This window comes from Lepus europaeus, chromosome 14 (assembly GCF_033115175.1).
Source record: "Lepus europaeus isolate LE1 chromosome 14, mLepTim1.pri, whole genome shotgun sequence".
Taxonomy (NCBI): Eukaryota; Metazoa; Chordata; class Mammalia; order Lagomorpha; family Leporidae; genus Lepus; species Lepus europaeus.
Window position 1 is genome coordinate 21,480,016 of NC_084840.1, and position 25,564 is coordinate 21,505,579.

The 25,564-nt window shown below is 52.7% G+C and overlaps 1 protein-coding gene across 1 annotated transcript; it reads left to right on the forward strand.

Moving 5' to 3' along the window:
* The first annotated feature begins 3,358 nt into the window (after positions 1 to 3,358).
* DYRK3 (dual specificity tyrosine phosphorylation regulated kinase 3) lies at positions 3,359 to 15,174 on the forward strand. The gene is made up of 3 exons (XM_062211292.1): positions 3,359 to 3,511; positions 5,387 to 5,498; positions 13,330 to 15,174. Exons 1-3 carry the CDS (start codon positions 3,435 to 3,437, stop codon positions 14,902 to 14,904), a joined length of 1,764 nt encoding a protein of 587 aa, XP_062067276.1. The 5' UTR covers positions 3,359 to 3,434; the 3' UTR covers positions 14,905 to 15,174.
* The last annotated feature ends 10,390 nt before the right edge of the window (positions 15,175 to 25,564 follow it).

Sequence of the window (25,564 nt, forward strand, 5' to 3'; positions counted from 1 at the left end):
GCTGAACATCTTTTGATTATGGTATATGGCCCTTGCCCATTTTCCTGTTGGACGATGTTATGTTTACTTTTCATTTGTTGAACTCTTTAGTGGGGCCAATAAGCCTCTGACTTAAAGTAAATTAAAAATATGCTACCTCAAAAATAATAAATATTTTTTAAATTTCAGTTTCATATGGCCCACCAGGGGTGGTGGGTAGTACTCTGTCATGTCAACTCAAGAAAAACTACAAAAAGAGATGGCAGAAATTTGGGGAAGAAAAACATATTACTTGGGTTTGGGATTAAGAGACAAACTTCGGGGCTGGCGCAGTGGCGTAATGGGTAAAGCTGCACCTGCAGTGCCGGCATCCCATATGGGCGCCAGTTCAAGTCCCAGCTGTTTCACTTCCAATCCAGCTCTCTGCTATGATCTGGGGAAGCAGTAGATGGCCTAAGTCCTTGGGCCCCTGCACCCGTGTGGGAGACCCGGAAGAAGCTCTTAGCTCCTAGCTTCAGATTGGCACAGCTCCAACCGTTTCAGCCAATTGGGGAGTGAACCAGCGGATGGAAGACCTCTCTCTGTCTCTGTCTCTCTCTCTCTCTCTGCTTCTCCTTCTCTCTGTGTGTAACTGACTTTGAAATAAATAAATAAATCTTTAAAAAAAAGAGAGAGAGAGAGACAAACTTCGGGATCTAAGAGACACAAAACCAGATGAATACGCTAACGGAAGAAGCAGTGCTAGAAGAATGAGTTTCACAACTTCTCTTGAAATAATTTGTAAAAATGCATTCCAGGCTGGCGCCGTGGCTTAACAGGCTAATCCTCCGTCTTCCGGCGCCGGCACACCGGGTTCTAGTCCTGGTTGGGGCACCGGATTCTATCCCGGTTGCACCTCTTCCAGGCCAGCTCTCTGCTATGGCCCGGGAAGGCAGTGGAGGATGGCCCAAGTGCTTGGGCCCTGCACCTGCATGGGAGACCAGGATAAGCACCTGGCTCCTGGCTTCGGATCAGCGTGGTGCGCCGGCTGCAGCGGCCATTGGAGGGTGAACCAACGGCAAAAATGAAGACCTTTCTCTCTCTCTCTCTCTCTCACTATCCACTCTGCCTGTCAAAAAAAAAAAAAAAAAAAAAGAATGCATTCCAGGGGCCGTTGTTGTGGTGCTGGGTTAAGCCACTCTGCGACTCCAACGCCCCATATCAGAGCACCCGTTAGAGTGCCTACTATTTGGCTGACAATGTGCCTATGAAGGCATCGGCAGATGATCCAAGCACGTTGGCCCCTGCCACCCAAGTGAGAGACCTAGATAGAGTTTCTGGCTCCTGGCTTTGGTCTGGACCAGCCCAGCCATTGCAGCCATTTGGGGAGTGAATCAGCAGATGAATCTCTCTCTCTCTTCCTTCCTCTCTGTCACTCTGCCTTTCAAATAAAGAAATCTTTAAAATAATTTTTTAAACTTAAAATGCATTCCAATTTTGTGATGCATTATGGGATAATATGCATTATGGCAAATTTTGCTGTAAAGAAACAAATAGCAAAGAACCGATTTCAAGCTTCATCCATCAACAGCTATTTTATTCCAAGGTGACTATGACCACAGGAACAATTGCTGACTCTGCATTTGAAACTGTTGCAATCACATTCTGAATACTCCAGTGGTTTTTGAAATTGCTTGAATAATTACATTTTGTTGTTGATTTGTGACAGGTTCTTTGTGTTAGAGGTGTGTTAGAACTGGCCTCAGGGGCTGCAGGGCTCCGGGCAGCTGTTCAGGGAGCGCATGGGGGCTCTTGCTAGATCCGTTACTGGACTTTAACCCAGCAACAGGGGCTGGAAAGTCCTCGGGTCAGCAGGTCAGAGGTTCGTGGAGCTCTCCTCCCTGCCTTGACCATGGGAACGGTGGGTTCCCACCGGTGAGACAAAGGAGGCCTCTGTGTCTTCCAGCTTCCGGGCAGGAGAGGGAGAGCGCTGCTTCACCTTGGCGCTGGGCGCAGTCCCCCCAGAGCAGCCGTCCAGAGTGAGGTCAGCAAACCTGTGCGGGCAAGTCCACCGCTCCGCTCAGGGCAGTGCAGCGGCCCGAGGCGTCCGCGAACCCAGCCGAGGGATTACTTAATAGAAGGTTGCAACCTCAGAGCTCCGGGGCCCGCACAACAATCTCCTCTAAACTTTGCGTTGCCATGGAACTCGTTCTGCAAACAAAACCTTCAAAAGAGCGCGAACGCAAAGCCCCACGAAGCAGGTTTGCTCAGGTGGCACGGGGTAAGGGGTGGGGAAGGCAGAGAGGAAAGCTCATGCCTACAACTGGAAAATCTCCAAAAACTGTCACGAAAGCCAGCCTCGCGCACACCGGTGTCCCGGAACGAGGCCACGCTGACCCCCAAGGACAGGGTTCCCCGCGTGGACAGGTTCTCGATTTATAAAGTAGGCGGCTCTGGGTCCTCGGGGGGCGCCTTCACTGGCGGGACGGAGAAGCCGAGGTCCGGGAGCCCGCGCCGCGCCCACCGCGGACCGCGTCCCCGCGTTCTGAGACCGCGGGGCTCGCTCCGGGCCGCCGGCGCCGCGCGGGTCAGACAATCGGCGGGGAAGCCACGCTCGGGGAAGCGCCGCGCGCCCCTGCGTGCTAACCCCCTCCACGTCGGTGTTGGGAGCTGGCTTTGACGTCTCACACAAGGCCAGCATCTTCATCATCATCACCCCCCCACACACACACACGCTGAGGAAAAAGAGCCTCCCGAGGGTCTGGCTCGGGAGTGGGCGGGCCGCGCTCGCCAAAGGCCAAGTGCTGGCTCCGCCGGCAGGCGACCCTGAGGGGCACGGCTCCGCGGGCTGAAAAAACGGCTCTCGGGGGCCGCCGCCCGTGGTGCTGAGGAGCCACCACAGCGCCAACCCACGGGCTTCTGCCATCGCTTTCCCCAGGTTTGGGAACAGGCAGCAACGTGCCACGGAAGGGACCCGAGGCTGTGCGGGGCGGGCCGCACTTCCGGGGCTCATCGTGGTTTTCCCTAACGTCTCCTCTGAGACTTCCTCCGCCGTCCCCGCGAAGCCGGCAGCTCTGGCCCAAGCGTCTTCGCCTCCGGAGCTCCCGCGCTCGTGCGCGCGCGGCCCGGGACAGCGGCGCAGGGCGGCTGCAGGGCGAGGGCAGGGCGGGCCGGCTCGGCCCCGCCCCCGTGCGTCAGCGCGTCGCTGCGCAGAGGCGGTTCCCGGGGCGTGCCGCGGTTGCTAGGCGACCAGGCCGCGCCCCCTCCCGTCCCGAGCTGGGTCTCTCCGCCCGCGTTCCGAGCAGTCGCGAGCGAGGGCACGCGGAGCTGCAGTGTCTGTCTGGCCGAGTCCCCAGGGAAGCGTCGCGCCCCCCCCCCCCCGGAGGCAGCCGTCCCGGCGGCGGCGCAGGTGGACTGGGCCCGCCGAACCCGCCAACCGCCGCCCCTCCCCCCGGGGCAGGGTCCCGAGGGCGCGGATGGGAGGCACGGCTCGCGGGCCCGGCCGGAAGGATGCGGGGCCGTGCGGGGCCGGGCTCCCGCCCCAGCAGCGGAGGTAACGGCGCCACGGGGTAACGGGCTGAGAGGCGCCCGAGGGAGCGGCCGGGATGGGGCGAGCGGAGGGAGAGGGCTGGGGAAGGGGCTGACTCCCGCCCCGGGGCCGGCCCCAGCTCCCGGGAGCGGGGAGGGGGCTCGAGCGGAGCCCCGCTTCTTTCGGGAGCCCTTCGGTCGCGGGCGCACGGTAAGGGGCTCTGGGAGCCTGGGACCTTTTGTGGGGCGAACTGGGGGAGCCGGGGAAGAAGCCCTGTTGCTCGGAGCGCAGGGCGGCCCTCGGGGTTCCGCGGAGCGGGTGCGGCCCCGCCTGGGCTTTTGCGGGTGAGGGTTCGCGGCGCAGGTTGCGGGGTTTGCGCCCCAGTGGAGAGGAGGGGTCCGCCGCAGACTTCCTGTGGCCGAATCTCACGTTGCGGGCGAGTCCTGGTGGTCGGTGTTTGCGAGCGCTCGGGGCGAGAGGGGTCGGCACGGCTCGGATACATAGTTTCTGGAGGTGACGCTGTGCTGAAGATACAAATAAAGCGATCAGAATGCGAGCAAGTTTTTACAAAGAGAACATTCCAAAATTCTGCCTCGTTTTTTTTTTAATCCTTTGTGTTCCCATAACATCAACAAGAAAACTCTAGAACTGATTTTACTAAGCAGTTTTTAAAGGCCACTGAACCACGCTAGGATATTTAAAAAGCCATTGTAAAATTCTTCCTCTGTTGCACGGTGCTTGGTGATAGGGTGAAGCGCTGGTTTGTGTAACCTGCAAACCCCTGTTCCTGGTAGCTGATGAAATACATAATTCAAGACCATCTTGCAGATTAAATAAATCCTGGTGGGGCACTGTGTGAAAGAACAGAGAACTGATCCTTATTCATTTTAACATTTTGGCTCCACCACCACCAGGAAATGAAGTGGGAACAGAAGGCACACTCAGTACATTTTGCAATTTAGAGCATCCCTTTAGAGTTTCCTGTCGAATTCACTGTATTTTTCTTCAAGTTAGGCAGATGTACCTAACATAAGTAGCTAAGTCAGTCATAAATAAGGAGAAGACAGCCCTAAAAAGGCCTTTTATGTTGTGGCTGTAAGACCCAAGTCTGTAGACTGGCATTGTTCAGCTCAGAGAACGGGAACAGCCCCATGGCAGAGCTGGGAGTGGAATCCAAGTCGCTGACTTGGGAGAAGCCATGACCCCTTGTCACCTTTTTCTCATCTGGTTTTTAGTCTTCAGATTTGAGTGCCTTCATTTTCAAGTAGGAAATTAAATGAGGTCCTGTTGGGAACCCCTGTTTTTCAGACAATATTCAGAAAGGAAGGCTTATTCTGGTTTAAAGTACAAACTCAGAAATGCTCTCCTTTCTTTAAAAAATTGAAGGAAGGGTCTGGCCTTGTGGCAAAGCCTGTTAAGCTGCTGCCTGCGACACCAGCATCCCATATGGGTGCTGGTTGTGTCCAGTCCAGCTCCCTGCTAGTGCACCTGGGAAAGCAGCAGAAGATAGACCAAGTATTTGGGCCCCTACCACCCAAATGCGAGAGCTGGATGAAGCTCCTGGCTCCAACCCAGCCCAGCCCTGTCTGTTGCAACATTTGGGAAGTGAACAAGCAGATGGAAGACCTCCTCTGTGTCTCTCCTCTTTCTGTAATTCTTGCTTTCAAATAAATAAATAATCTTTTTTTTTTTTTTAAATAGGAAGAAAAAAGAAGTTGGGTTTCCTGTATTTCTTTCACATAAGCCAGTTGTTTGTGTTCAAAATAGAGACATTTACCTCTGCTCATTGCTTTTCATAGCAGATAGGAAGCAGTTAAGACATAGGGTGTTTTGGAAATACAAATTTATATTCTTTGATTGCTGACAGGTTTTTTTTTTTTTTTTTATCTTCCCCACTAGATTGGGGGATGGTGTCTGTGATACCTTTATGATGATCGATGAAACCAAATGCCCACCGTGTTCAAGTGTACTGTGCCACCCTGCTGACCCGCCCCTGCCCAGAAGACTGAACGTAAGTACCGGGTCGTCCTTTGCCCTCAGTTGTCTCAGAAAGGAGGAAGCGTTCCATAGCGCTGATGGTTCGGTTGTGGATCCCTGGCGCCAAATCTGCTTCTGGTTTGTCTGTTTCCTTTTGTTTGCTCCTGACTGTGGAATAACAATGACCATGGCCCAAGGTGAGCCTCTCCGTTTGTTTTCAGTTTGGAGCTCACCTTTTCCTTTGATTTTTCACTGGGGCAGATGTGTGGCATTAGGAAAGAAAGTGGGATGTGACATTCACATAGGTAAGGTTTGTTTTTTCTAGAGGATGTCATACACAGGGCATTACAAAGCCTCCTTTTAGTAAAGACAAGGAACACAAGAAATCCCCCAGATTTAGAGCTGCAGATTTTTTTCTCCTGCAAGGCAGAAATAAATTCCCAGCTTATTAGAACGCTAATAAAAAACCATCTTAGGGATTCTAAATAGAACTTGAACGGTACATTTTGGTTTTTGCTACATTTCATCATTCTGAGGACTGCAGACACTTAGCGTCCGACGCTGTCTTCATTAATATAATGATAAAGTTAATTCACATTCCCTCGGCACTCAGAGAGGAGCAGGCGGAGCAGGGCCGGGACATGTGCCAGGACAAGCAGAAGCCAGCCTGTGACTTCAGAATTCCCCGCATGCGTCATCCAGTGAACAAACTGAATAATCGAATTGACTAATTTGTAATACTTCTTTTTCACATTTCTGTGATTGAGACCTGAACTTGCTTCTGTATGGTAAAGAGTCACCTGTACTTTGCACGATTCTCCCAAGTTCTCCTCCGTTTCTGCTGTTAGGATCCACCTTTTCACCACTTCCAACACTAATATTACAAAGCATGGGCTAAAAATACTGGGAGGGCTGGCCACCCTATTTTTAATCTTCTGGAGCGCAGTGGGGTTTCTTTCTATTTCGACCACAAGAAATAATCTTGAGTATGTAAAAACCTCTGCGGGCTCCGGAACCACACGCCCCTCCTGTTGACCGTCAGACATGATGGACGCTTGGGGCACTCGGCATGGCCCTGTCGGAAACTGGGCTGTGGGCTGATTTAGAGTTCATTTTTACTTTAATTCAGAGCAGGCCAAAGCTGAGCACGTTCCAGGAGGCCACCTCAACTGGATGTTTCAGGATCGAGATGCACGGTGTTGAGAGTAGCGGGTTGTACGGAGCACAAGACTTTAGATTCTTTTTTTTTTTTTTTTTTTGACAGGCAGAGTGGACAGTAGAGAGAGAGACAGAGAGAAAGGTCTTCCTTTTTGCCGTTCACCCTCCAATGGCCGCCGCGGCTGGCGCGCTGTGGCCGGCGCACCGCGCTGATCCAAAGGCAGGAGCCAGGTGCTTCTCCTGGTCTCCCATGGGGTGCAGGGCCCAAGCACTTGGGCCATCCACCACTGCACTCCCTGGCCACAGCAGAGAGCTGGCCTGGAAGAGGGGCAACCGGGTCAGGATCGGTGCCCTGACCAGGACTAGAACCCGGTGTGCCGGCCCCGCAAGGTGGAGGATTAGCCTATTGAGCCGCGGCGCCGGCCAAGACTTTAGATTCTTAACCTAACGGTACTTTGCAAACTTTCCTGAGAAAGTCTGTGACCTCAGGTGACACTTGAAGTTCATTATGCCGGGACTCCCTCCTGAGCCTGTATTGCTGTTTTCACCAAGTCTTTCAGCTCCATTGTTTGTTCGAGATGCTGCTTTGTTCTCAATGTAGACAGTAAGTCATCTGCACATGGACTTGCATTGGGTTAAGTTTTGTGTCGCAGGATTTAGAGTTGGGAGCTGGGGAGGGGGGCAGGGGGGGCTCCATATCTGGATGAGAAGGACTTTTCTGCCGAATTTCTCAGCAAGATCTTTTATAAGTTAATAAATACAGTGTAGGATTCTGCTTGGAACACCACGAACCCTTCGAATTAACAGTGTATGCAAAGCATTTTTTTTCTTGAAGATTTATTTCTTTAGTCAGAGAGAGAGAGAGAGAGGGAAAGACGGTGAGGGAGATCTTCCATCTGTTGGTTCACTCCCCAAGTGGCTGCAATGGCCAGGGCTGAGCCAGGCCGAAGCCAGGAGCTCCTTGTCGGTCTCCCATGTGGGTGATAGGGGTTAAGTCTTGGGGCCCTCTTCTGATGCTTTTCTCAAGGCCATAGGCAGGGAACTGAATTGGAATTGGAGGGCTGGCGCTGCGGCTCACTAGGCTAATCCTCCACTTTGCGGCACCGGCACACCGGGTTCTAGTCCCGGTCAGGGCACCAGATTCTGTCCCGGTTGCCCCTCTTCCAGTCCAGCTCTCTGCTGTGGCCCGGGAGTGCAGTGGAGGATGGCCCAAGTGCTTGGGCCCTGCACCCCATGGGAGACCAGGAGAAGCACCTGGCTCCTGCCATCGGATCAGCGCGGTGCGCCAGCCGCAGCGCGCCAGCCGCGGTGGCCATTGGAGGGTGAACCAATGGCAAAGGAAGACCTTTCTCTCTGTCTCTCTCTCTCACTGTCCACTCTGCCTGTCAAAAAAAAAAAAAAAAAATTGGAATTGGAGCAGCCGGAACAGGAACCAGAGCCCATATGGGATGCTGGCGTCGCAGGTGGCAGCTTTACCCACCGCACCACAGCACTGGCCCACATGAAGCATTCTTAAAAAATAAAGCATGGCAAGTCTGGAATGATCTGTCTCTAGGTATAACTACATGGATAATAAAATATTTGGTGGAGTGGGCCACATACATTCTTGGTTATTGTGATTACAACCCTAGACTGGAAATATATGTCGTTCTGTAACGTTACATGTACACTTGAACCTGTATGAACATTGTGGAATCGCCTAGAACAATGGAAGGAAGGTTTATTTATAGCACAGAGGACTTGGTATGTAGTTGGTTGAGTTATTTACAGGAAGGGAAAAATAGATAAGGAGCGAACCCCTCCTTGTGTGGAAAATTTTCTTCCTGGAATTCTCCAGGTTCCCGGGTGATTCACACCTTGATCTGTACAGGACCACACCTGCAGCAGTGAGCTCTGCCCTGGGAGCCACGCTGAAAGACAAGCCCAGAGTGCAGCCCGTGCAGAGAGCGCCAGCAGGCTAGGAGATTGAGAATGTAGCCGGGAAGGGGAGAGGAGAGAGGGGGCAGGGCAGCCCCCGCGTGGGGTCTGAAGAGCTCAGACTTGGATCTGGACACTTCCTGTGCAGCCCCTCAGGGCAGAGCAAGGCTGCATTTGCCAGGAGAAAGATTTTAGCTCCTCTTAACAAAACGCCATGAGCCTGGGCATCCCAAAGGCATCCTTGATCTGCTTGTAATTGTCTTCTGGAGTCTAAATTGCCATTGTATATCTGTTCTTACTGCTGTGCTGGGCCTGAGACCCTGTCTTTATCACACACAGAAATGAGGGCCCCCACAGCAGCACAGCCTTACAGGTAGACAGAGCAGGCAGAGCTCTCGGGGACGGACGACCCTGAACCATGAATACCTTCCCAGCCAGCTTGTCGTCGATGACTGCAGATCCCGAGAGGCATTCCGTGGGGTAAAGGCGCTGGTGTTCTCTGCTCCGTACCCCTGCAGTGGTGGCTGAGTGGGACTCGACTGTGTCGCAGCTTGAGAGTGGGTTTTATGCAGGGGAGGAAGTAGGCGAGGCAGTTCCCTGCATGCTAAGGGAAGGCGGGGGGGGGGGGGGGGGGCTGAGCAGAGACAGATTGAGTGCTGAGTGCTCCCGGGAGACTAGCAACGGGACACCACTGCGGAGTGCAGATAGAAGCCGAAGGGGTGAGTGCAGGAATTTAAACCTTAACATACGGAGAATTTTGCCGAATTGTAACCTGTGGTTTTTTATTTATTTTTATTTTTATTTTTTTTGACAGGCAGAGTGGACAGTGAGAGAGACAGAGAGAAAGGTCTTCCTTTTGCCGTTGGTTCACCCTCCAATGGCCGCCGCGGCCGGAGCGCTGCGGCTGGCGCACCGCGCTGATCCGATGGCGGGAGCCAGGTGCTTATCCTGGTCTCCCATGGGGTGCAGGGCCCAAGCACTTGGGCCATCCTCCACTGCACTCCCGGGCCACAGCAGAGAGCTGGCCTGGAAGAGGGGCAACCGGGACAGAATCCGGCGCCCCAACCAGGACTAGAACCTGGTGTGCCGGCGCCGCAAGGCGGAGGATTAGCCTAGTGAGCCACGGCGCCGGCCTAACCTGTGGTTTTAAAATATTTTATATTGTGTGTGAGAGTCTTTCACATGTACTGTGCATCATAATTTGATTCACACAGCATCCTGCAAATGGGTATCATTACCCACATTCCACAGAGAAACAGTCTGAGAAGGGTTGAGGCAGACTGCCCAGGGACCCCAGCTTCTTCAGTAGTATGGCCAATGTATCCCAGAGACCCTAGCTGGAAATATTTAGACGCATTAAGGTTAGGCAGTAAGAATTTCCAGGAACTGACTAAGATGCATGTGGATGTTCGCTTTCCTATATGTAACTCTGACTACAAGCAAACAAAATTTTCTCTCTTAGTTCAGCCAGACTTATTCCTGAATACATTGTGATTCCTGAATATGCTTGTTTTGGGGGCCAACACTGTGGCATATTAGGTTAATTCTCTGCCTGCAGCGCCGGCATCCCATATGGGCACCGGTTCTAGTACTGGCTGGTTCACTTCCAATCCAGCTCTCTGTAATGGCCTGGGAAAGCAGTGGAAGATGGCCCAAGTGCTTGGGCCCCTGCACCCACATGGGAGACCTGAAAGAAGCTGCTGACTCCTGACTTCAGATAGGCTCAGCTCCGGCCGTTGAGGCCATTTGGGGAGCGAACCATCGGACAGCAGACCTTTCTTTCTGTCTTTCACTGTCTGTAACTCTACTTCTCAAATAAATAAATAAATAAATAAATAAAATCTTAAAAAAAAAATGCTGTTTTTTAAGCACAGGTGCTAAATAGTGAACAAATTCAGGTGATGGATGGAGGCATATACATGCTTCTGTTTCTCCATCTCTAAAACCAGGAGTTATTATTTGACTTAATTATGGATAAACACTGCATTTGCGTGCATTTTAGCAAGGTGTTTCAGTCCTGTCTGCAGGCCTATTTATTTTTCTTGACCATCTATGGTACCCTGTTTTGGTGTCAGAGAGACTATACTTGGTCCATGACTGACCTCTTTAAAATTAAGTGCCGAGCTATAAACTGACTACTTCACTTTTGTTTAAGATCAAATAACTCTCATGACTCAATATTTGATAAGTATTTAAATTGATCAAATAGCATAAAAGGAACCAATGGCAGATACCAACGTGCTACTTTTTTTTTTTTTTTTTGACAGAGTTAGACAGTGAGAGAGAGACAGAAAGGTCTTCCTTCTGTTGGTTCACCCCCCAAATGGCCGCTATGGCAGGAACTGCGCCGATCCGAAGCCAGGAGCCAGGTGCTTCCTCCTGGTCTCCCATGCAGGTGCAGGGGCCCAAGCACTTGGGCCATCCTCCACTGCCTTCCCAGGCCACAGCAGAGAGCTGGACTGGAAGAGGAGCAGCCAGGACTAGAATCCGGCACCCATATGGGATGCTGGCGCCACAGGCGGAGGATTAACCAAGTGAGCCACGGCTCCGGTCCCTGTGCTACTTTTATACCTAGATTAGGGGCTGCCTGAGATATGCCAGCACTTAAATGTTTGCATTCTTTTTTGTTGTTGTTCATGTTTTTGTTTTTTATTTTGCTCATGTATACATAATATATTAAAATATAATTATTTACTTAAGTTGCATTTAACTTCTTTTTTAATTTTATCTTTATTTATTTGAAAGACAGAGTTACAGAGCAAGGTAATGACAGAGAGAGAGGTCTTCAGTCTACTGGTTCACTCCCCAGATGGCTCCAAGAACCGGGTCTGGGCCACGCTGGAGCCAGGAGCCAGGAGCTTCTTCCTGGTCTCCCACGTGGGTACAGGGGCCCTAAATCTGCTGCTTTCCCAGGCCACAGCAGAGAGAGGGATCGGAGCAGCAGGGATTTGAACCAGTGTCCATATGGGATGCTGGCACTGCAGGCAGTGGCTTTACCTGCTATGACACAGCGTTGGCCCCAACATTTGACTACTTTTTAACAAATCATATTTTTAGAGATAGCTGTAGCTTAGAGCTCCCCCAGAATTCTTTGTCCCTGATACTAGAGCTGCTCTGAAATTATCAAACAGATCAGGGGTACAGATCTTCAGGGTTCATCAAGAAAAACATATATTCTTCCAAGTATCTCAAACTTTTTCTTTAAGAAAATATTTCTTCTTCTTCTTCTTTTTTTTTTTTTTTTTGGACAGGCAGAGTGGATAGTGAGAGAGAGAGAAAGGTTTTCCTTTTTGCCGTTGGTTCACCCTCCAATGGCCGCTGCAGCCGGCTCATCGCGCTGATCCGAAGCCAGGAGCCAGGTGCTTATCCTGGTCTCCCATGCGGGTGCAGGGCCCGCACTTGGGCCATCCTCCACTGCCTTCCCGGGCCATAGCAGAGAGCTGGCCTGGAAGAGGGGCAACCGGGATAGAATCCGGCGCCCCAACTGGGACTAGAACCCGGTGTGCCGGCGCTGCAAGGCGGAGGATTAGCCTGTTAAGCCACGGCACCGGCCAAGAAAATATTTCTTCTTTCTAGCCCCTTAATATGTTCCTTTTTTCCCTTTAAAAACTTACATATCCTTAAGGTAGGCAGAATGAAGTTTGGACACACGAGGTAAAATGAGTAATATAGTCAAGCCAACTAATATACCTGTCATCTCAGTTACCCTTTCTCCCTTGATGTCAGATTTCTCTGGGTGTTTGGTTATGTTTGCTTTTCTTTTCCTCCATTTTATTTCAGAGAATCTGATTTTAGGTCAAAGACTCTTGTTTCAGTCTAGAGGAATAAACAGAACTGTCTTCTTTGAGTACTGTTCCTTGCAGGTAGGAGAGAGCTGAGCTCCTTCATGAGCAGGACCGTTGCTGGGAAAGGGTTTCACCAGAAGTGCTGCTCACCATGGACGATGTGATCTCGTGGGGTCTGAGAGTCCCCTCTGGCTTGGAACGTTCGTGCTCCAGGGAACTGAGTTAGAAGCTGCAGTCACTTGGTGGTGCATGTTTGATTCCAAGCTGTGGTCAGCATTCAGACCTCCTTAGAGGGTTGTATAAGTGCTACAACTGGTGCTGAGTTCATGTTGATGGGAAGAGCCCTGATTGGGAGTTGGAAGACCTGGGTTCAAATCCTGCCTCTGTCACTCAATGGTACTTTATAGAACGCTTCAATATGCATTGTTTTGATCCTGCTGCATACCCTTAAGGTTTGGGAACATACCTGAAATAATTAGTAACAATGTAAGACAATATGCATGTACAGTATATACATATTATATAGAAAATTCAAGTAGAAAATCAGGTGACACAGACAAAAACTACAGTGAAGATGTGGAGCTAATTAGTATGAGCCTGGAGTGGTTCTGTGTGGGAGAGACAGGACTTTTTGGGCCTAGAAAGGAGTGTCGGATTTGAGTGGATGGAGGGGTGTGTGTGTGTGTGTGTGTGAGAGAGAGAGAGAGAGAGAGAGGGAGGATTCTCAGGACATAGATGTAACTATAAGAAGGAACCAGTTTAGGGGGTGGTAAGACAACTGGAATCTTGAACAAAGCCAGGCACGTAGGAGGTTGGGTGGCCTATTTTAATAGAGACGCTGAGCGTGGATGAATGTAACACAAGCCTCCTGAGACTCCTGCTTGTCTCATCTCCCTTTTGGGCTCTTTTAATCTTAAAATAAGCATGACTGGACACGTTTTGTTGCTGTTGAGAGAGGATCCTTTCATCCTTATCACGTTTTCCTGTTCATTTTTTCATTCTCAGATCACCACGGAGCCGTTAGCGAGAGATCAGACTCAGCACCTTGTGAGTGGTGGCGAGATGAAGGTAGAGCAGCTGTTTCAGGAATTTGGCAACAGGAGATCAGATGCCCTGCAGTCAGATGGCGTTAGCAGCTCCGAGAAGGGCTCTCCCGCCGTCTCCCAGGGCAGAAGTCCCGAGGGCTTGCCTGCCATGAAGTCTAGCAGCTCATCCAAGGCGCCCCGAGTGGTGCCTCTGACTCCGGAACAGGCGCTGAAGCAGTACAAATACCACCTCACTGCCTACGAGAAGCTGGAGATCACCAGTTACCCAGAAATATACTTTGTGGGTCCAAATGCCAAAAAGAGACATGGGGTTGTCGGCGGTCCCAACAACGAGGGGTATGATGACGCGGAAGGGGCCTACATTCACGTCCCTCGAGACCATCTTGCCTACCGATATGAGGTGCTGAAGATCATCGGCAAGGGGAGTTTCGGGCAGGTAGCCCGGGCCTACGATCACAAACTGCGACAGTACGTGGCACTGAAAGTGGTGCGCAATGAGAAACGCTTCCACCGCCAAGCGGCCGAGGAGATCCGGATCCTGGAACACCTCCGGAAGCAGGACAAGACGGGCAGCATGAACGTGATCCACATGCTGGACAGCTTCACCTTCCGGAACCACGTGTGCATGGCCTTTGAGTTGCTGAGCATCGACCTTTATGAGCTGATTAAGAAGAACAAGTTCCAGGGCTTCAGCGTCCAGTTGGTGCGCAAGTTTGCCGTGTCCATCTTGCAGTCCCTGGATGCTCTGTACAAAAATAAGATCATTCACTGTGACCTGAAGCCAGAGAACATTCTCCTGAAACACCATGGCTGCAGCGCGACCAAGGTCATCGACTTTGGGTCCAGCTGTTTCGAGTACCAGAAGCACTACACGTACATCCAGTCTCGGTTCTACAGGGCTCCGGAGGTCATCCTGGGAAGCCGCTACAGCACGTCTATTGACATATGGAGTTTCGGCTGCATCCTTGCAGAGCTGCTCACGGGGCAGCCCCTGTTCCCCGGGGAGGACGAAGGGGACCAGTTGGCCTGCATGATGGAGCTTCTGGGGATGCCACCCCCAAAACTCCTGGAGCAATCCAAACGTGCCAAGTACTTCATTAACTCCAAGGGCCTGCCTCGCTACTGCTCCGTGGCTACTCAGGCAGACGGGAGGGTTATGCTCGTCGGGGGTCGCTCACGTCGGGGTAAGAAGCGAGGGCCTCCAGGCAGCAAAGACTGGGGGACGGCACTGAAAGGGTGTGACGACTACTTGTTTATAGAGTTTCTGAAGCGGTGTCTTCACTGGGACCCTTCCGCCCGCCTGACCCCCGCGCAAGCCTTGAGACACCCTTGGATTAGCAAGTCTGTGCCCAGGCCTGTCACCCTAGAGAAGGTGTCAGGGAAACGGGTCGTTAATCCTGCACATGCCTTCCAGGGACTGGGTTCCAAGCTGCCTCCGGTTGTTGGAATAGCCAGTAAGCTTAAAGCTAACTTGATCTCGGAAACCAGCGGCAGTATACCTCTGTGCAGTGTGCTGCCGAAGCTGATTAGCTAATGGGCCGCGGGGCGTCCAGAGACGCATATGTGTGTATTTTTAATTACCTTGTAAACCTGCAAGTGGGAAAAAGCGCAAGCCCGTGGTGGATATGTTTTTGTTAGACTAGACTACTTCTTTTTATAACAAGGGCAAAACATTTTTATATGACTGTGAAAGAATCTTCAAGGGCTAATCACCTAACCAGCTTGTGTTGGCCCCCTGGAATGTACAATAAATGGCCTTGAATAGGTCAGTGCATCTTTGCGATTACTGTCAGATGTTTCAACCTGTGTGTTATTCTGTGGCTTTAAATCTTTCTCTCGAGTTAGAAGGAATATGGAAGAATACACGCTAACTGCTTCTCAATTCCGTTAGCCCTGGTTCTGGGCGGGTGGCTCGGGACATGGCGGCCATTGCAGGCGAGCGCCCAGCAGGCCTCTGTCTGGGCTCACGGAGACTGGGGCAGGGAGCACCTGGGTGATCGACGTCACTGCTTTTCAGTCCTCTGAGGCACGGGGCTTTTATTGTGTGTGTGGCCGCGTTCCTGTTCTTCGTCTCATGTGTTTCCTCCGCACCCCGAGCATTTCCAGGCATTTTACCACTGTCAAGTGAGCTCTGACTGCAGGGTGGAGTCGGGTGCGTCCCTTTGGGCCCGTCTCCAAGGGAGATAAAGCAGCTTCTTTGTCCCAGGTGACCCAGAATGTTAAAGGTCAAACCTGCATGAAAACTGCTGTTCCCTGACTCCCTGGCACTCCGTGGACCACCTGCTGCTGCGTGGTCATGGGCTTTCTTCCTTATAAAAGCAATCGCTGGGGGTGGGCATTTGGAGAAGCGGTGAAGATGCCACTCCCAAGTGTGTCCAACACCCACATCCCATGCAGGAGTGTCTGGGTTCGAGCCCCGGCTCCCATCTCAATTCCAGCTTCCTGATAATGTGCACCCTGGGTGACAGCAGGTGATGGCTCAAGTAATTGGGTCCCTGCCACCCATGTAGGAGACCCAGATGGAGGGCCTGGCCGCCAGCTTTGGCCAGGCCCAGCCCTGGATGTTGTGAGCTTGTCTGTGTCTCTCTGCCTTTCAGATAAATAAGACTTTTTTCCCCCGTGGCGATCATTGTCAGGTAAACCTCATGACAGTTTAAATGCTTTCCTTCCTTTCTTTCTAGTTAGCACCTTAACAAGCCACATCTTTGCCATTTTCCCTTGAAATACAAGACGCCCTGGATTCTCTTTGAGCCTCACTTATAAGAAGTAAATCGATTTTGATTGACAATCCAGAAACTGGTGATAATCTGTCTGCCTCCCCTCTTCTCCCTTATTTTATTCACTTCAACAGCTCTTCATTATCTCTGCTAAGATTTCAAGGTCAATAGTGAGGGCTGAGCATGGAAGGAATTGCTGGGATGGAGAGTGGCGGAGGGACGGTCACCAGCTCGCTGCTGCTGTTGGGGTGTTTCTTCTTCCTTGTCCTGTCTCCTCTTCCATGTCCTCGCTCCTTTAAAACAAAGATTCTGTCCTGGATACGTGCTCTTCAGAGCTGAGCATAGTTCTCAGCATGATCTGGTTCCATTTTTGTTCTAGAATTTTCCCTGTGCAGGCTCTGTTTTGCAAGGTAAGACGGTAACAAGAGAAAAGAAGAATGCCGTGGACTTACTATTCAAGGGGCTTGTGTCTTTTTAGTTTTAAAAAACCGCTTATTTATTTGAAAGAGAGACTGATAGATCATCCATCTGCTGGTTCACTCACCAAATGCTTGCAAGAGCTGAGATTGGGCCAGGCCAAAGCCAGGAGCCCGGAACTGCCATCTGGGTCTCTCCTCTGGGGAGCAGGGCCCCAAGTACTTGCGCCAACAGCTGCTGCCCGGGGTGCACAGAAGCTGGAATCTGGAGTGGAGCTGGTGCTTAAAGCCAGGTACTTCCGTGTGAAATGAGAGGCCGGTGTCCCAAGCAGTATCTTAACCCCCTGTGCCGATTGTGCCAGATCGGGCCGGCTGAGGGAAGTGGGTAGGGAAGGCTCAGCCTCCCAGCCCGGGCCAGACAGCAGGGAAGAGCTCCGGAGCCTCTCCACACAGGGGAGGTCTTGGTTCTCTGGTGGCAGAAACTGGATTATTTAAACTGTAAATACCGCCTTTGCTCCTGGCTTCTGGAATATTCTGCCCTTTAAGCTTCCTCTAACTCTGGCCGGATTCTCTAGCTTGCTGGGAGGCCTAAGCACCGCCCTTCCCCTAAGCATCATGCATTATCTCGGCAGCACATGTGTGGATGTTGTTTTGCCTGTGGTTATCAGCGTGGAAAACCTGCTCTTCTAAGCGCACACTGTTAGGAGGTTGCTACCGCAGACACATCTGCTCCCCGTGCCTCCGTGTCTGTGGTCTGGGTGAGAGTGCGCGACCTCTTGCCGAGGTCCACCTGTGCTCAGGTTCTGCGGCCTGTGGGCCATGGGGTTACCCAGGCTACAGCAGGGTGGCAAAGGCTGTAGACAGCCATGACGCTGTAGACAAATTCCCGGACACTCTGGGAAGGTGAATGGATGCATTTCTGCCTACGCTTGGCAACCCAGAGAGTGACGCGGGGCAGTTGTTCAGGTTGGCGTGCCTGGCTCCTGCGGGCCCGTTCACGTTCGGGGAGCGTGGGCTGTGCTGGAACAGGCTGCTGTGTGTGTAGATGGATTTAAGGAGACTGACTGGGTTTCAAGGGTGAGCGCAGGTGCGCTCTGTGGAGGCTGCCCTGGGCCCTCTGCCCCTGTTAGCTGCTGTTAAGTGTTCGCTTGGATTTCTGCCCAGCATGGCAGGAATTCAGGGAGAGACTGGATTGGATTGGTTAGTGCAGAGATGCAGACCGTGTCACACGCAGTCCCTGGATTGTTCCTCAGCCACTTTGTTCTCGTCACTTCATTAGGTCACATTAGGGGACTTACTGATTTCTGAGTTGACAGCCTTAAGAGAATGTCCAAAGTGTTACTGACAAAATGAAAAAGTTGACTCAGCATTTGTTTTATTTCATTCCTTAAATCTTTTCTTTCTTATTTATTGGAAAGTCAGAGTTACAGGGAAAGAGAACTTCCAAACACTGGTTCACTTCCCAAATGGCTGCAACAGCCAGGACTGGGCCAGGCTGAAGCCAGGAGCTCCATCCAGGTCTCCCATGTGGGTGGCAAGGGCTCAAGTCTTAGACCATCCTCTGTTGCTTTTCCCAGGCCCATTAGCAGGGAGCTGGATCGGAGGTGGAGCAGCCAACATCCACATGAGATACCAGCGTCACAGATGGCGGCTTACCCCACTACACCACAATGTCAGCCCCCAAATCATTTTTTTTTCTTTCAGCAAGGGAAATTGGCCAGTGCAGCTAACACCTGCTCACCGTATCAGATTCCATCCTGCCTTCTACTCTCCCAGTGACTGATCCCTTCACATGTCAGGAGGCCTCAGATGCAATCCCATATCTTTCTGATGCTTTGTGATATCTTTATGATTGACAGGTTTGGATGTGGGTGGGTCATGTGCAGACTGGGGATTGAGGAGCACACTGTCCTTGAACATCGACCAGTGCAGCCTCTGATCGCTGCTTTTTGGAAAAACAGACAAGGGCTAGGAGAGGCCACTTGTTCCTGTGTTACCTTGCTAATAGCAGTGCAGCTGTAACCTAGCTATGATTGGAAGGTCCTGCCTCTGTCCCACAGGGGCTCTGTGGAGGAGGAGAAAGTCTAGCTTGGATCTTGGCTCCTAGAGGAGGCTGAGAGCCAAGCTTCATGGCTAGGCATTTAAGGGGCTTTGGGGCAGCCAGCCTAGTTGGCTAATACCATTACATTTTAGTTTTCATGACATTAAGTCTACTCAGTATGGAGTTTATTGTATGAGCAAAAGACAAAAGATGAAATAAAAATTTTCAACTGTGAAAGTTTTGATTTGTAGCAGCTGGGTGAGTTAAATACTATGCATAATTAAAGCTAAATGCTAAAGTTTAGGCAGGAGCTGATAAATGGTTCTAAGCTTTCCTGCCAGACTCCTCCTCCTACTCTATAGTGAGTCATGAAAAAGTCTTTCTCATTTATTTGAAATTATTTATTTTGCATCTGTCATTGGACGTCATCCGCCACGGAAGTGGCAGGGGTGACTGGGATTCTAGAAGTGTCTAGAAGGGTTCTGGGTGCAGCTTCTCTTCTGAGGATTCGGGGTAGGTGCTCATCCTTTGACCTAGGACTTGCTGTGGCATTGCCCGTGTCCTTCCTTCGGTAGAGCGCTAGAACTTGCCACACAGAGAACGGGTGCAGACATCCCTGAAATGGAGAATCTGGCATCTGAACTGACAGGGAGCCAGAAAAGGCCAGGGGCTGGCAAATCAAGGAATAGCTGTCCTCTTCCGGGGTCACTGTCCCAGCTATAAACACAGTGTTCAGTAGCCTCCTCTCCACGTGTACCACTTTCAACTTCAAACTGGAACTTCTGGAAGCCCAGGATCTTCCTTCCAGACCCTGACGTCAGTCGTAACACGGTTAGGGATAACCCTTTGGAAACGTCTGTTGGATTACGGAAATGCATTTTAGTCACCGTGAACCCATCCATGTAAGGACTAAAACTCCTGGTCTCTGGGATCCCTAACCACCCATGTAGGGACTGAAGGCTCCCTGGTTCCTGGGATCCCTAATCGCCCATGTGGGGACTGAAGGCTCCCTGGTCCCTGGGATCCCTAACCGCCCATGTAGGGACTGAAGGCTCCCTGGTCCCTGGGATCCCTAACCGCTGAGATATGCCAGAGCCACAAATACATCGTCTAGACTCCGGAGGGGCTGGATCTGATTCTTAATATAGCTCAGCCACTCGATGCTAATATTGTCTACTATCGGAGACGCCTTCCCTACTGGAGACAGAAGGACTGTCCCCTCTTCTGCCACTGCACTGACAAAGAAAGGAGTCCGCGCAGTGGAGCCACACTGCCCCGGGCTGTTGAGCTCCGCAGGCCGGCCTCAGAGGCAGGGAGTTTGAATCATGCTGGTGTCATGGGATTCTGCCGTTGTTCACGTGGGGCTGCTGACATGCTTCCTCTGGAAAGCACGGCTTCATGTGGATGAGTCAGTGGTTTTTTTATTTTTTTATCTGGGGGTGTTTAATTGCTTTGAGATTTTTTTTTTTTTTTTTTTTTGAGCATCTTGGGATTGGTTCAAAGCCAAAGCTGAAATTGGCCCCAGAAGAACCCAAATGCCCTACCCTGAGGGGGCCTCACAGGACGTGTGCATGGCTGGAACCAGGTTGCAGATGCTGTGCTACAGGTACAGCCTTGCTAGCTTGGTGACAAGGACAGAGAAAGAGAGGGCTGGCAAGAGGGGGCACTGGGAAATGTCGGGGAGAGATGAGAACAGCCTCGCCGGGATGCAGCCGAGACTGCTCAGTCTGGTCCGGAAGCCCAGGCGGGGAGGAGACACGTGGGCTCACCATCTCCTGGCAGCTTCACCCCCACGCTCCTGAGCCCACGCACGGCTTAGGGATGAAGCCTAATTTCAGGGAACGCCGTTTACTTGGGAAACGGGATTTTCTTGGGCCTGGACCTCCATGGGTAGAGGTCAAGCTGGAGGGGCGACTAAGCGAGTGGAAGGGAGGGGGAACAACGGTGAGGGCCCTGGGGCAGCTCCGCTCCGGCCTGCCTCTGATCTGGCCCTGGGCCACTATTGCCCTGGCAACCGGAGCAAATTGGACACTGGACTGAGGCATCGCCTTCTGCCACCCTTGAATTGTCCCCCGGATTCTTGGGCAGGCTTTCTGCCGCATGGGAGCCTTGCATAAGGTAGAAGTGGGCCCACTCTCACGTGAAGAAACTGTGTGGCAGAGAAAGGAACTCCTGGCCGGGCAGAACTGAACACGAAGCCTTCGATACGGCCAGTCACATTTATTCATGATCAAGCATACGGTCAGTCAGGACACTCCACATCTTTATATTTCTAATGTGCTGCTTTTTTGCTAGTAATTTTTTAACCTAAAGGTTCATTTATTTATTTGAGAGGTAGAGTTTATATGACAGGGGTCTTCCATCCTCTGGTTCACTCCCCAGATGGCTGCAGTAGCATGTGCTGGGCCAGACCAAAGCTAGGAGCCAGGAGCTTCCTCTAGGTCTCCCACATGGGTGCAGGGGCCCAACCACTTGGGCCAGCTTGCATTGCTTCTCCCAGGCCTCAGCAGGGAGCTGGATTGGAAGTGGAGCAGCCAGGACTCAAACTGGCGCCCATGTGGGATGCCCATGTTTCAGGCGACCGCTTTACCCACCTCGCTGCAACACCGGCTCCCATGGGTTTTAGAGCAGTTAAGGCAAGAATTCTTGAGCAGTTAGAAAAGGCGGTGAAGGTGGCACGCTGCCCATCGCTTCCTGCTGTGGCAAGAAGTCCAGGGACAAAAGCACAAGGTGACTGAAGCTAGAGGCGGCCAGCGTTAAGGACTGGTCTTGGCCTTTCCCACAGCTGAGCCTGCACACACTTTGGCCTGGCTTTGCATCTGGTTCCTGGTGAGGTCCTGATGCAGCAGACTCGGGACACCCAGGCTGTGCCGCCTCGGAGAGTTCATCACCCCCGCTGGAGCCCGGGCCGGAAGCAAGCTCACCTGTGCTGCTGGGAGGCACGTCCTCACAGGCCTCTGGGGGCGCACTTAGTCTTTCATCAGTGACTGCTGCACTTGGGGAAGGCGCTGCAGAGGCTCTCGTCAGGGTCCGGAGCACCTGCAGCCTGGCAGACCGTAGGTATGTTCAGGATGTGGCAAAGCCAGGCAAGGGCTCCAGAGGAAACAAGTGGCCTGCGCTCTGCTCGGGTTTCAAAACGTGTATGAATGCACAAGGTGAACGGGGTGAGGAGGGGGAGAGGGAAATGCTTCCAGAATGTTCTGGGTGCACAGAGCGAGGCTTCTGTTCTGAGCTGGAGGAGCAGGAGGGAAGGGGCGGGGATGAAAGGGAAAGGCAATGTGCGATGTGCCCCCCAGGGGCTGCTGGGGGACCCCCTTACCTGGAGGATGAGCTGGGGTCATCCTGGAGGGAGGGGTATGACTCCCACTGCTCCTCCTTGAACCGATTCTATCCCCAGTCGGCCGGCCGGCCGGAGGAGAGGAGGAAGCAGCTGGCACAAAGCCTCCCACCTCTCCTGCCTCTGCCCCACTTCTCTCAGCAGCTGGCTTTCTCCGGTTGCTAGATCACCGTTGTTCATTTGTGTCCCCCTGAGAGAGGGAGTTCTTTGCGGGGGTGGGGAGCCTTGAGGAAGGACCGCAGGTGCTTCCCCTAAATCCTGTTGAATAACAAGGGCAGGTGCTTCCGTGGTGGGTCCCTGTGCTGTGTCACCAGGCCAGCCTGGACCCAGGCGGCTGCGTTGACTCATGCCTCTGCTCGTTATGCCTGGCTCTGAGTTCTACCCTGTGCAGAGAGGAGGAGGGTGAAGTTCTACCCTGTGCAGAGAGGAGGAGGGTGAGGGTGCCCTATAACTGGGAAAGGCTGGGAGTAGGGTGGGTTGGAGTTCTCAGACCACAGATTAGCAGTGCTGGGGAGGGCGTGGGTGGTCCTGTCTCAAGCTCCCCCATAACTGCACTTCTACGCAGGCTCCTTCAGGGGTGCCGAGTCCCCTACCTGCCTTCTCTTCTCTCTAATTGCCCCATGCCTCCGGCTTGCCACAGCCTGGCTGGATCCACTCAGACACGCACGGCACCCATGTCGCTGCTCTCCGGGGACTCAGCATGTAGTGGGAAGTCAGAGCCTGAGATTCCTAGAGCGCAGATGTGGGTGGATGTCCTCCGGGAGGAGGGAGGGAGCGGAGGGAGGAGGAAGAAGAGGAGGAGGAGACAAAGGGTGGGGGTAGAGGGTTTTGGTGGCGACTGCCTGGGCCATCACTGGTCGGCTCTAACTGGTTTCCCTGCCGCCTACCCTGCCTGGGAGATGATGAATGAATGCCACCCAGGCTCTTCCCAACTGAAAGTGGAGACCGCAGGCCCCAGTGGAATCACCCAGCACCCTTGTCCCTCTGGTTCATGGTGCAGCCAACAGCTGGGAGCTAGACTCCCGGCCCGGCACCGTGCATCCCAGCAAACCCCTTCCCCTGCCCCCAGCCAACTCCCCAGAGCTCCAAGGTGGGTTTACTTTTCCCTGTGGGGTTGGGGAAGGGGCAAAGGCTGGCCAGCTGGGGCTTCAACACGACGAGAGCACACCCCTGCCAGCTCTGCCTGAGGAGACCCCTCCCCTCTGTGGGAATGGATCCCACTGTGTGCCCTGCCTGCACGCCTGCAGGTCATGTGACCCAGGCTGGCGCAGAAGAGATCCTGGGTCATCTTCCAGATCAGGTGTCTCCACGGCCAGCATGCCAGCTCTTCTTTATGGGGCCTGGGTGGCCAGGGAGGCACAGTGGGAAGAAGCAAGAAGTAAGGCCACGGAGGGAACCAGCCAGACTGTGTGCCCCGCTGCCCCCCACCCCAAGCTGCTGGTGGCTGGCTCCTGACACCAGGAAAGGCGCTAACGTGGGTCAGGACAGTGTGGAAGAGGAGCTGGAGGGAGAAAGGCGTGGCCAAAGTTCAAGACCAAACCTTAATGTAACCAAAGCCGTTGTTCCCATTAACACCCTCACTCCCACCCCTCCTGCACAGGCTCACGCGCACACGTGTGCACACACACACACACACACACCCTGCCTATCTTCATTCCCATAGCTTTGGGCCCCTGCATGCCTTCCTGCCCCCACCTCTGCCCCTCCCAGCTCAGAATGTCAACAGCTGCCTATCTCCAGCACACGTGCACACACACATACACATCTCCTCTCCTGGGTCTCAGGCTTGAGGCTGCCTCCCCTTCCCAGGCCTGTTTCCCCGTGGGCACCACGCAAGGCCCTCTAGTACCCTGGAGCAGCACAGAGAGGCTCCTGGGAGAAGAGGGTTCAGTCTGGAGGTGGCCTCTGTGCTGTAGTTCCAAGGTAGGCCAGAGCATTCAGCAAGCTGCAGCCTCCTTCTCCCATCTGAGTGCCTGGGCTTGGCTCCTCCTGGTGAGAACAGTGCCAGCTGGGCCCGTGCAGCTCCAAGTGTACCTGTGCATTGCGCTGGTTTGGCTGGACCTGGGCCTAGGCATCATGAAGGGACTCAAAACTTGCTCTGTACAGGATGACATGAGCCCAAGCTGGCACGGTGCCCGTGGGGCAGGAAGGAGACAGCCAACAACTCTCAATTTGATGGCTGATTCTTTAAATGAATTTTTATTTATTTGTTTTCATTTGTTAATTGAAAGGCAGAGAAAGAGAGAGAGAGAGTGCTACCTTCACCTGCTGGTTCACTCCCCCAAATGACAGCAGCATCCAAGGCTGGGCCAGGCTGAAGTCGGAAGCTGGAGCTCCATCTGGGTCTCCCACATCAGTGGCAGGGGCCAAAGTACTGGAGCCATCACCTGCTGCCTCCTGGTCTGTGCATTAGTAGGAAACTGGATCAGAAGCAGAGTAACCGACTTGAGCCAGGCACTCCCATTTGGGATGCAGTGTCCCAAGTAGTGATTGATTTTAACCACCGTGCCCTAGATGGCTGATTTTCCAGAAGAGAAATTGGGTACCTCCACCCTCCAGAACAACTCCATGTCTGCACTTTTTTTAAAGATTTATTTTTATTTATTTGAAATACAGAGTTACAAAGAGAGGAAGAGGGAGAGGGAGAGGAAAAGGGAGAAAGAGGGAGAGAGAGGTTTTCCATCTGCTGATTCATGCCCCAAATGGCTGCAATGGCCAGAGCTGAGCCGATCCTAACCCAGGAGCCAGGAGCTTCTGTTGGGTCTCCCATGTGGGTGCAGGGACCCGAGCACTTGGGCCATCTTCTACTGCTTTCCCAGGCCACAGCAGAGAGCTGGATCGGAAGTGGAGCAGCCGGGACTCAAACCAACGCGGGCGCTTCAGGCTGGGGCTTTAACCCACTGCGCCACAGTGCTGGCCCCCCAAATTTGCACTTCTAACAGGTGCAGAACAACACTGACCTTGGTGGGATCATGTGTGACATCATGAACTGTGCTGGGGCCGTAAGCTTGGGGACAAGTGCCCGATTTCTCTAGCTGGGAAATTTAGAGATCAGTGTGGGATCAGCACTCTTGCAGAAGCAGCAGAGTTGCTGGAACACAGCCAGTAAAACGGACTCTGAGCCAGTCACAGGGCCAGCGCACCAGTGTGGAACAAGGGACTGGGGATCGCAGATGGCTTGGAGCGAGACGTGGGGGCGGAAGACGTTCCCAGGGATGCTGTGTCTCATCTCTTGAGAGTCTAATATAGAGGCCATTTACGGCAGACGATTTGGGGACAGTGAATTGCATAAGGGAAAGCCATGAAGGACGGAGGAAGGGAGAGGTTGCCGGACTCCCAGAGAGCAGTGGGCGTGGCTAGGCTTTGGAGCAGAAACTCTGGCCTTTGGTAGTGGAAGGTGGGCGGCACAGCCTCTGGCCCGCAGGGAAGGACCGGGGAAATCAATGGACTGACCTCACTCTTGCACCGTGTCATTTTACTCCCCAGCTTCCCACTGGCCAAACCCACCAGGAAACCGGAGCGCAAGGGAGTCTGGTCCATGCAGATGCAGCCTGTGCAGAGGGTGGGCGGTGGAGCACTGGAGCACGGCGTCGACAGGCCTACGCAGGCAGTTTCAACTGTGTCGGTAAACACTGTGTGAGCGCGAAGCAGGCACCGGCACTGTGCTATCAGCCGAGGATGAA